This window comes from Mus musculus, chromosome 2, assembly GCF_000001635.26.
Source record: "Mus musculus strain C57BL/6J chromosome 2, GRCm38.p6 C57BL/6J".
NCBI lineage: Eukaryota > Metazoa > Chordata > Mammalia > Rodentia > Muridae > Mus > Mus musculus.
The window spans coordinates 101,576,546-101,589,062 of NC_000068.7; the positions used below are offsets into that span (position 1 = coordinate 101,576,546).

The 12,517-nt window shown below is 39.9% G+C and overlaps 1 protein-coding gene across 3 annotated transcripts in view; it reads right to left on the minus strand.

Moving 5' to 3' along the window:
- Iftap (intraflagellar transport associated protein) overlaps window positions 1–12,517 on the minus strand; it is a 68,253-nt gene that overhangs the window by 15,767 nt on the left and 39,969 nt on the right. For all 3 annotated transcript variants that reach the window (NM_026592.4, NM_001362688.1, NM_001362687.1), the window contains exons 3-5: window positions 9,767–9,924; window positions 8,699–8,770; window positions 6,976–7,042 (exon numbers count right to left, since the gene is read on the minus strand). In NM_026592.4, coding sequence (NP_080868.1) covers window positions 6,976–7,042; window positions 8,699–8,770; window positions 9,767–9,924 — 297 coding nt within the window. The remainder of the gene's footprint in view (window positions 1–6,975; window positions 7,043–8,698; window positions 8,771–9,766; window positions 9,925–12,517) is intronic.

A 12,517-nucleotide genomic window follows, 5' to 3' on the forward strand; every position in this document is an offset into this window, starting at 1 on the left:
CATTCCCTAACAATGCAGCAATATTTCAAATATATACATATATATATCAAAATGAGGTTGCCAGAAGGAAAGTACTTTAACTTTCAGCAGAAAAATGAAATACTCTGCCATATGAAAAATGCACAGGCTCATTTTCAACACTTGCAGACAACATGTTTCCTGCTTGTTTAGCACAATCACAAGAATTCAAAACCAATCTTAGTTTCCCCATGGATTTATTGGAGGTGGTTGTGCTGGCTTGTTTTCACTTGTGTGACACTTCATGACTGTATCACAGATGCCAGTTAACTTCTGCGACCTTTAAGGTGAGCAAGCAGACACACTGAAGAACATGACCTTCCCACCTCGGTCTAAACTTCCAGAATACCTGAGAAGCTAGTGAGAGCCCCTCCCTAGTCAGTAACTGGAAACGGGGTGCTATTAGTGCCTGCTTCTCGAGAATGGTCCTCACTCAGTTCTCAGTGGGTGTGATTAATTAGCAGCACATGTCCCTGGGCTAATGGCAATGGCAGCATCTGTAGGAAGATAACCATTCAGGTCCGATACTCAAAACCTTACACTGTCCTGAGATCCACCCTTCACCTCTGTAGCCATCACACCAACAGAAATAAATCACTGCTGGCTTTTGATTGTGGAGAGAAAGAACACAGAATCAGATCTTCTGGAAACTGAGAGCTGTGCTGGGAGGCTGGGAGGAAGAAGTCTTACTGAGCTCAATTACTGGAATTTTGGAACATCATCTCCTTAGCTAGCATAAGTAAAACAAATAGTATCAACTGACTGTGATGTGTCCAGTATTTTACAAGTGCCAGCATGGCTAACCCTCCCAAAAGTTCTCCCCTGTTTTCTGTGTTCTAGGCAATGAGCTCTACACACTGAGCGATCTCACTCAGAATCCCGCAGTTAGAAAGGCAGAGTCGGCAGTCTGCCCAGACCTCAGGCAAACAGTGTTAAACAAACATTTTTATTACGTATTTAATTTTGCTTCATTATATGGAATGACTATGCTCAGGGCCAAGAAGTGTCACCTGTAGCTCCTGAGTGTAGCAGGCAGCAGCACTAAGTGCATTTTCCAAACATGTGATGCCCAGACACAACATGCTTATTAACCTCATTAACGGTAGGAGAGAAACTAGCCTCCTAATGTACCTTCTTATAAGTTCAAAGCCACACTCCTACACTGAGCTCCCTTGTGTAAGAGCATAGGATAGGTCCAAGGCTGCTGAAGACCTGCCAACAAGCAATAAAGACAAGGCTATGCCTCTCAATGTGAGGAACATCATCTATCTGGCCAATTGGCTGCTGGGGCAAACATTAGTTCTGATGTGAAATGAGAATCAACTCTGCTCTCCAGGCTTATGCTATGGTTCTGTCCAACAAAAGATGTGGCACGCAGGACAAGCATGTGAGTCCTTTACTGAGGCTTCACAGCCCTGGTCTGTTTTCATCGAAAGCAAGACTTTCAACAACAACAAAAATGACTTCGTTTATAACAATTCTACCGCCACGGGAACCGTTGTTTCAAAGCAAAATAACTCCACACCTCAGCACCTTACATTGTTGTCATCTTTTCCCTGAGGTAAAGAAAGAATTCAAGAATGCATACTGTTGGAGGCCAACACAGTTCCTTATGCACAGTGAATTCTAAACCAATACTCGGAAGCAGGAAATGAATGTGATGTGTACTTACAGTAAAAACCCCTCAATAGGAATCTCCAGCCTCAAGGTATGTCTACTCTGAGAGAGCTGCACACACACAGAAAACAAGACACAAAATTCCCAACAGCATGAACCCCACAGCAGAAACCAAGAAGTTGATCCACATATACCTAGGTTTTTTTTTTTTCCCTGATCTGATTAGGAAAACTCTTCCTTACCTTGGATAAATTATTAAAAAAAAGAAGAAGGAGGAGGAGGAGGAGGAGGAGGAGGAGGAGGAGGAAGGAAGAAAGGAAGGAAGGAAGGAAGGAAGGAAGGAAGGAAGGAAGGAAGGAAGGAAGGAAGGAAATAATTAGCTTTCCTATTTTACTCCCTTCTCAGGAAGAATATAAATATTTCTTTATGCAATAATAAGTACTGGAGAGTAGGTTTTTTTCCTCTGGTTAACATGGCTTTCCAATTACATCTTCATAGATGGAAAAGTTAGCAAATAGAAAAACTAGAATAATGGGAATAGAGGACCATTGCCTTCAAAACCTGTACCACCGGTGTGCCTCTTACACATTACCAAGTACAGCTGCAGCACAAGGTACAACCTTCCTTGTGCTCTCAAAAAACACTTCCCAGAAAATTCCATCTCAATGATGCTGGTCTCTTAATCACTACCAGCTAACCAGCATCAATTGCCCTAGTAGTCCCTTCTATTCTAGACTCTAAAGCTAGGACCACATGGCCGAAGCTGTCAAGTTCTGCTGCTTGCTGGAATATGGCCCCCTGGTTCTATTAGATTATCACTAGTTTTCTGTTTTCCAACTCCTTCCTGCTCTAAACTTGGCTGACCTGGATCTTGCTCTGTAGATTGACCTTGAACTAAGAGATCTGCATGCCTATCTCTTGGGATTAAAGGTGTGTACTACCACACCTGGATTTAAGTTTCTCTTCACCTAGAACTTGCTCAGTTCTAGGCTGGCCTTGAACTAAGAGATCTGCTTGTAATTGCCTCCTAGGATTAAAGGCTTGTACTACCACACCTGGGTCTAAATTTAGCTGGGTGGAATCTTGCCCCAAGATCTTTACTCCTTCGTTTCAAAGAAATATCCTTGAACACAGGATTCAGCTCCATTTTACTTCCTGGTGCCCCTTTAATGCTGGATTGTAGCTCATTCCAGATATAGTTAAGTTGACAACCAGGAAAAGCTATTACACTTCCTAAGTGTAAACTGAACAAGAACAACAGTAGGTGTGCTAAAGTGGATGCGGGAGAGACCACGAGGCCTTGATCCTACCTATACAAATAACCTTAGGCAACTCAAAGAGTGCAGAGGGCAGGAAGAACTGGCTATCAAATACCAAAGGGTCAGCCCTGAATACACACATGTACATAGTATAACAGACTGAACAAGTTGTACTTATGTGTTGAGAAATATATACATGTACATACACATATATTTAAATAACAGCAATTAATGAAAAAGAAGGCCTTGAATTTTAAAGAAAGCAAGGAAGAGTATATGGGAGGATGTGGACGGAGGAAATAGAAAGGAGAAATGATGCAATTATATTATAATCTCAATAAAAGAAAGTTTTTTTAACTTAAACATCAAATATGGCTGCAAGTGTTAAGCAGGAGTCGGTGCCCATCGTCATCCAACACAATGAACTACAGTGTAAATTCACCCACTGTAAGGGACCTGTCTGAGGATGATTATGAGAACTGGACCTCCAAAAACCAGTCTCTCCAGCCAGCCACACTGAAACTGAGAGACAATAAATATTTAAATAAATAAATAAATAAAAGTCTTCCTACCCTAATGACCTCCATGTAATGACTGCAGCCATCCCAAATCATAATTTTGTTGTATAGTAATTTGAGCCATCTTGTCTGAGGCAGGGCAATCACCAGGTTAACTACCCTATCCCGAATTCAAAAGAGGAAAAGGTGCTAGCTAACTAATGAATGCAGGGTACCAAACCTCACAGGAAGCATTACTCTGAGGCCACTCATATGACTGCATTGTGTGAGCTCTGTCAGAAACCTGACTCCAAAGCGCTACTCCTTGGCTGTCAAAATGATAAGGCAAATACTGAAAAAGAACTGTGTTCTTGAATCTTGGAGAATATCTATGATCATGGATACAGTGAATAAATAAAATCAATGGTAGAAAAACAAACAAACAATACAGAACATGCTTCCTTGTTGCCTCAGGCAAATCTGTTGCTTGAACAATAACAACAGAATCTAATCAGTAAACTTCCCAGCTGCCAAAATTATATGAGCAACTTGCCCATTTAAAAATGTCACATTCCCCATCTGATATAAACATTTGCCTTCTGCTCACATTCCTGAAGTGCAATACAAATTAGGCCACACACTGAAATTCACCTTGGCACAGAGTATTTAATTTCTTTCTTCTTTTCAAGTGACCCAGATTGTACATTATGAAAATTGGGAAACCCTGGTGGTCTTTTTGGTGATTAGAACTGAATCAATTGTCAACCATCAATTCACACATCATTTCACACAGGAGACAGTCTTAACTACTTCATTCAAGTCCACTGAGACTTGGTTCAGCCTCAATAACTGTTTATCCCCAAATGCAACACCTTCTGCTATCGAGTTTCTGGAAACATGAAACTAGTGAGATCTTTTATTCAACTTTTTAAAGAAGGAAGTAAAGCTGGTAACTGAAAAGCACACTTTATAAAAAATATTAAAAGAAAGCTATGTCACAAACAATAGAAAACGTTGATGTTTTACGTTGATTCCCCTGAGCTCGTGTCTCTAGCTGCATATGTAGCAGAAGATGGCCTAATTGGCCATCATTGGGAGGGGAGGCACTTGGTCTTGCAAAGATTATATGCCGAAATACAGGGAAATACCAGGGCCAGGAAGTGAGAGTGGGTGGATTGGAGAGCAGGGTGGGGGAGGGTATAAGGGGACTTTTACAAACTTTGCTAGCCACATTGGTTTATATCAGTGTGAGACAGATGAAGGGGAGCCACTTCTTTCTGATAACCTTGCCTGGTGTTCACCACTTGTACATGGTGTTAGAGGCTTATAAGTCACTATTAGCATTAGTGATACCTGTTTAGGTTCTTGTTGTAAGCAATGCTGATCATTTCCCTGCAAATAAGCAGAGATGTTGGGGACAGGACGATGTGACTCCCTAATTCACAGCTGTTATCCCATGTTGCACTGGCAGCCTTCAGCATTTGACTTGTAAACGGCCACCTGGATTTCTCTGATGCATGTACTAGCTGTTCTGAATACCACAGACACCTTGAGAAAAACACACACTAACCACACAGTGAGCCCAGGTGATCACTGCAGCTCCTGAAGAACTTTCACTCTCCAGCAACATTTTGTCAGTTTCACGGGAAGAGCTCTAGAAACGCTTCAAGCCTGGAGCCAAGGCTCTCAGACACCACAGGCTCTGCAGGTACAACACTGGCCCTGCCAGGGGTGGAGGAGTGCCAGCTCCCTGAGCCTACACTTATAAAGCTAAGGATTCTGGTCCCCTAGACCTATTCAAGAATAGCTGAACCAACAAGTAAAGCAAAGGGGCCCACTCATCAGAGCCAGCCAAAGATGTACAACTCTGGAGGCTGCTCCATGCAGGTGCTCCCTCCTGTCTGTGGCTACAGCTCACTGCTATCAAATGCTAAGGGATATAAAAACTGCCAAATACCACCCCTCAGAGAGGTTCTCCTCAGCTATCCACAGTTTCCATTGGGACGAGCAGAACAGCAGGCCATATGGCAAGTACAGACCTACTGCTAGTGATGAAGAAACTCCATCACAACAGTGCCCAACACAGCACTCTCCTGCTCGACTATGAAGCTGATTTTGTCAATGTTTAATATACAGACAAGAACCAACAGTTTCAATGTATCAACCTCACACAATAGCAGAATTAGGATGGCTAAATTCAGTTCACAGGATGCCACCAAAGGACTAATGAATTCAGTTTTCTTGTAGGTGCAGGATATAGGAATCTGCATTTTTAAAACAAGTTTTACTCTCAAAATCAATCAAAAATGGGTGCTTTACCAGCCTTGGCTCTCTCTTAAGCAGGTCTTACAAAAACTCAAGAGTGACTGGGGTATGAAGTCAGCCAACACTCCCTGAAGGACGCAATTTCCTTCCATCTCTGATCTCGCTGAAATGAGTAATTTCAAAGTCTTCCAGTCTTCTGGCTAATGGGTACTTGAAAAACATCTCCAATGGAGCAGTAAGACATTGGAGAGCAGAAGAAATATTTTCATTGCTTTAAATTCCCAAAGCCTTATTAATTCAAGGAGCCCAGAAAGCTGGGCAGGGCCCTACACCACCAAGTGAGAAGCTGTTGCTAACCCAGATCAACTCTCCAAAGCCACTGTAATGTCTATCTGGTTCCAAGGAAACCTCTTCTCTCAACAACAGCAATAACTTAGGTTACGACTAAACTGTGTAGCAGCAGGAGAAGATCAACTTCAAGATGTCCTTTCACATCCACTAGAGAGTCAGCATTTTCTGTTGTCCCTACTGTTATTGTTTGCCTGCTTCTTTTGGAGACAGGTTCTCATGAGTCCCAGGCTAGACTTAAACTGCCTTTGTACTGAAGGATGACAGGAACTTCTGGTCCTCATGTGCTGATGTTACCCCATGGGCTACCACACCCAGTTTTAATGTTGGGATGAGGACACTGAGCAAACACTCTATCAGTTGAGCTATATCTCTCCAGCTCAAACTCCAAAGGTTCCATGAAGAAATATACATGTTCTTATACAAAAATATTAACCAGGAAAGAAAGCAATCTTCTACATGAACATCAATGGATTAGCATACAGCCTCTTTCAGTAGATTATGAGAAAAGAACTCAGAAAAAAAAATATGTGCTCATTTAAATATTTCATAAATTTTAAAGGCAAAATTCTGAATATTATTGTTCATTGTGTGACCAATATTTTTATTTTTATGATTTTATGGTCAACTGCTGTTTTACGTTTTCCTTTAAAACCATATCAATTTGTAAGACAGTTCTGAAATATAAGGCAATGACTTTATAATAGCTGTATGTGACACTATTATTTAATAGTTTAATTTATCTGAATTTGGGGGAAAGCAAAAGGACAGCTCTATTTCACTTAAACCAAAGGTTTCAAAAGGCTTTGACCAATTGTGTAAAAGTTTTTGCTTTTCAAAGAGAAATTTCACAACCTCAGTTTTTGTCACATCAGGAGAGGTAAGGATTGCTAAAAATAGCAAACCAACATAAATCACTTGTCGTTTCTAAAAAGAGGCCACACTGTATGGAAAAGAAGGAGAGCACATACCCTTGTTCATCTGGGGCTTACTCTCTTCCTCCATGTCCACATCTTCTAAGTCTAGGAAGTTGTCTACCTACAAGAAGATTGAAATTATCTTGCATATATTAGACATGCAGAAAGACAATGCAGTCATGGATTCACACACACACAGCACTCTGTTGAAGGCTGGATATGCTTTCCTGTGAACTCTCAAGGCCCTGTTAAAGCTGCTGTCCACAAGCTTTTCTACTGAAGAAAGCAAGACAATTGCAAGTCCAGGGCTTTACAACACTGTAGTCTGTTTTCTACAGTGAAGGGAGACACGCACAGGCTGAGAGGTTTCTTGTAAGGGACTATTTCTCATAGAATAGCACTTCCCATTGCACACTGACAATGAGGCATTTGAGATTAACAAATTTTCTCCCCATGATTTTTAACATTACTATCAGAGACAACAGGTTCCTGGTTTGGTGCTGGTGGTGGTGCTGGGCTACCATCCTTCCTCATAGTATGCTTTCTTACAGCACTCTGGAGAGCCAGAGAGAGAAAACTAAAGCAAGCAGGAAAGAAAAGTTCACTCGGAACAAAATCATCCTGCCCAGGTAAATCACAGGAGAGGTAAGGAGGGCAAAACATCAAGTGTTCGCTCTCTTTCAGGCAAGTACATCTGAGAATTACTTCAATGGTAAAAAGAACAGCAAATGACCTTCCTAGACCCAATCGCAGCATTTCAATGAAGAACTATTCCACATAGAATACCAATGCACACTGACAATGAGGCATTTCAGATTTACAAACAAATGCATCTCAGAGGACTATCGAAGAGTATAAATAAGAAAATGCTGGCACATGGAATGTAGTAAAGGCACAAGGTCACCATCCATTTTATGCTCACAACCTGACCATAGGCTTAGCATGTACCTTAAAATTATAAACTGAGATTCCTTAACTGCTGTATCTTCCTGTCCTGAGCCGAATATGTAGTAGGCAGACCACACTGACCCCATAGAAAGTTCAATAGGTAGCTTCCATGTTTCTAAGCAAGTAACTGCAACTTTAACTTGACATACATACCCAACAGCAAAATTCATCTGACAGTTTCAATATTAAAATTTGAGAATCAGTTACATTATAGCATCTTTTTTCTTAATGATTAGGCTAGAAAGTCCTTCCCATCTGTTAAACCTTAGGGAAAAAAGATCAAGCATCCAGCCAAGCACAAACAGTTTAGATATTCCAACACCAACTTAAAAAAAAAAATCCTTTCAAGGATAAAATCTGTTCACTCATCCAGTTTTGTACAAAGGAAAGCAAGAATCTAGTGTGTGTGTACTGGCTTATATGGTAGCTTGGTAAGAGGTTTCTCTTATAGGCTCTAGTAATTGAATATTTGGTACCTAGTCAGTAATGCTGTTTGGAGAGGTTTAGGAGGCAAGGCCTTGCTGGAAGAAGTTTGTCACTGGATGTATGCTTTATGAGTAAAAGGCCCTGCCTTACTCTCATGCACTCTCATTGCTTCCTGCTTGTGGATGAGGATTTGCGTTCCTGGCTTCCTGCTGCCTGCTGCTGGTTATTATGCCTCCCCACCATGTAAGGCTTTTATCCTTCTGGAACCATAAGCCCAAATACACTCTTTTCTTCAAAATTGCTGTGGTCATGGTGACTCATCACAGAAACAGAAAAGTTGCTAATACAGTTCATTTGTTTGCTGTGTATTCTTCCCAAGGTAGGTAACTGAATCAGGCCTTACCTTCACCTTTCCAGCCCGGGTCATATCACCTTGAAAGGAACTCCCAACTTTGTGGCCTTCATCAATCACAATCTGAAAACAGTAAGAACACACAGACAAGAATGAATGGTTATATTCCTAGCTATTTATGAAAGGCCAGACTCTAAGCAACAGCAGTGGTGAGGGAGAAGGTTCCAACAAGTCTAACTGCAATTCTGGTAACCTAGTCTCATCTACCATCTAGCAGATTAGCTAACCCAACCACGCCTGCCTGTGCATAAAACAGGGAGCTACTCCACCTCCTAGGCCATCTCCCACTAAACCTCTGATGCACAAATCAGAGGCGGCGGCTGCTACAGTGTTTCCAAGGTACAAGAGGATGGGGCAATTTAACGGTTCTAGGACTCTTCATATTTACTATATCTCAACCATCACCAGTAGAGTGTGAATCCTTTATGGAAAACAATTCATAGCTCACAGTCATCAGCAGCAGCAAGGGGTTATATACAAAAGTGTTCTATACAAATTCATTTCTATCACAGAGACTTGTGACCCCTTGTAAAATCAAAATCTCTTGTAATTCTGTATATAGTATCACATGGAAAACATTCCAAAAAAGAAATAGAAACTCAAATGACTTGAGAAAACTAATTAAAATTCAAATAGCTTAAAAAAGTAAACACAATGAATTATCACTCCATGATAATTAAACACAATTGCCAAAGAGGAATAGATGAATAGTGTCAATGAAGTCTTGACATTTAGAGGATAGCATCTAATATCTAGGAACCAAATCTTAGAAAAAGCAAAATAGCAGCTTCTACTTTATGTCTAAACATGATAAACTTAGGACAGGTAAAAGTAAGTCCATTTTATACAAAGAAGTGGAAAAGGGAACTCTTATTAAAAGCAAAATATATAATTTCATGAAGCATTTACACATAGCAAGTCCCTAAGAAGTTTTACCAAAAATTAAGGATAACCAAACACTGGCACATAATGATTTAATTCTCAACAGAGTGCTGTTGCAATTCTAAGAAGAATGCTTTCTTCTTCTCCAAGCTGTTTCTATAAATGTAAGAGAATTACCTGGTCCTCTTCTGAGTGTTCCGATGAAGTGTGAAGAAAGATGGATGTATTTCTAAAATGACGACCATTTGATTCAGTTTTATGATTCCATTTTACAGTAGAAAATATATTTTCTGATGAATCAGTTCCATGTGCTCCCCATTTGGCCACATTATCCTCTGAAATGATAGTTATGAGTTATTAAAAATACCCTATGTGATCAAGTTGATTTCTTTCGTGTTTACCAAAAAAATTTCTTTTTAACCACTCCCCCCCCCAAAAAAAGAATACTTTTCAAAGAACTATGTAAATAAAGTTTTTTGAAGCCTTTAGGTCCTCTTAAATATATTAAAATTATTCTAAAATTGCATAGAAAGATAACACAACTTCGACACTCAATGAATATTGTCTACTATATACCCAGTACTATTTTTATCATTGTTTAAAAGTTCAAGAAAGTATAATTCTCTCAAGAATTTCAGACACTATTTATCTCATTTTCTGTTAAGTTTGGAGTTTTTTTCCTCATATGGAAGCAATGTATGCCTACTTTTTCAAACAGTATAAGGAAAAGAGCAAATAGGAAAAGTAGCCTACACAGAATCCTACATAACAGAATAACCACATAAAATTCTCTGATTGCTTATCTGTGCATTTTTTACATATCCATGCACTTCTAAAATTCAAAAAAGAATACATAAATTATAAATTTAATTTGTCAACATTTTATGTTTTTGAATATTTTTCTACATGAATTTTATTAGTTAGAGAAAACAATTATATAAATGTAAGAGAGACTACTTAGTCAATGCTCATTCTTAACTATTTACAATTATAAGCAATACCTTTCACTGGGTGGTGGTGGTGGTGCACGCCTTTAATTCCAGCACTCAGAAGGCAGAGGCAGGCAGATCTCTGTGAGTTCGAGACCAGCATGGACTACAGATGAGTTCCAGGACAGCCAGGGCTACACAGATAAAGCCTGACTCGGAAAAAAAAATATATATATACTAATTAGCATATGTATGTATGTATGTATATTGCATATATGTAATACCTCTGTATTAAATCTATGCACAGCTATTGTTTTTCCTTAAAATAAGAAAAGAACCTAAGATTAATTCAAAATTAAGAGACTAACAATCTATGATACCATGAACAGAAATTGGCAGAAGAAAATAGAGTCAGTTGGGTAAGAAATAATAAATCTAGATCTTGGATGTTGCATTTGAAGTAACTGTTGCATTTAAGGAAATGGTGCAAACAGGGCTCCAAATGTAGGCTGAAATGTGGAAGGTACATCACAGTTGAGGTGACTATCTGTCATCTACATTGAGGCAATGGGTTAAGCCAAAAAAAAAAAACCATTAATATTAGCATTATGATGGTTAATATTGACTGTCAACTTGACAGGATCTAGGATTGCTGAGAGACAAGCACAATGCACACCTGTGAGGAATTATCAAGGTTAGGTCTGATGAGGTGGGAACACTCACCCTGAACTCAGGAAGCCACACCCCATGGGCTGGGTCTTGATCAAATAAAAAGGAGAAAGCACACAGAGAATAAGTACTCATGTCTCTCTGCTTCTTGACTGGGTACAACGTGAGCAGCCACGCTACCTCACACCCTCACCACCACACCTTCCCTGCCATGATGGGCTTTGCCCTCAGACTGAGACGAAATAAATCCTTTCTTCTTTCCTTAAGTTGCTGTCAAGAAATTTTGTCACACACCGCAATGAGACAATTAATACAATTAGCAATATTGAAATTAATAATGGCTAAAAGTCACTGAGTATTGAGTGTCCTTTTCTGAGCATCTCATGAATCTTCCCAGAGGATTACTACTCAAGATTAAATCATATGTCCCAGGTAATGTAGCTGGGAGGTAAACACTGGGATTTGAACCCAGGCCCTTCTGAAGCTAAAACTTAGCCCAACTACTGCTTTGAGTAAAACAAGAGGAAAAGTTCTTGCAGGGCAAAATAGGAAAGAAATATGATAAGGAAAAGGGAAAGAAAATTTAAAAAATAAATAAAAGCTTTCTACAGTCAAAGAAGAGTCAAGGCTTCAGGATACCTATATTTAAAATAAATAAATAAATAAACTAATTCACTGTGTCAATCACATATATTTAAGAAGTGATAAAGGATTATAAATCAGTCATGTGGTCGATATCAAGCCATCCCTGGTTGGGGAATTCTATGCCATGCCCTAACTAGACTATGATGAAAATGTCCCAGGGATTTATTTTATCTGTGATCTGGAGATAGGTCTCTAGAAGCCTAGCACAGCAGAGCCACCATACTTACTTCCTTTGAAACATCACTTCCCTGACACCAAAATCTGCAGTTCATGCTTTCATGCTCACAGTCTGATAAGGGTCCAGTTGGAACCCTTAGGAGATAGGTTTCAATGAGATGACCTCCATAGGCTCAAATATTTAAATACTTAGTCATGATGTTTTGGAACTATTTTGGAAGGATTAGAGGAGATGGCCTTGTTAGCATAGGTGTGACTTTGTTGGAGACTGTATGTCACTGGGGGTGGGCTTTGAAGTTTCAAAAGCCCATACTAGACTGAATTTCCCTCTCTGACTGCTGCCTGTGGATCAAAATGTAAATCTCTCAGCACCATGCCTGTCTGCTTCTGAAAGACTCTGAGAGGAGCCCCTCGCTCAGGCCTCAGGACCAAAGAACTCACAAGAGACCAAGCTTGATGCAAACCACATGAGGCTTTATTCGGGGAAAGCCAGAGCTCTGGGGACAAC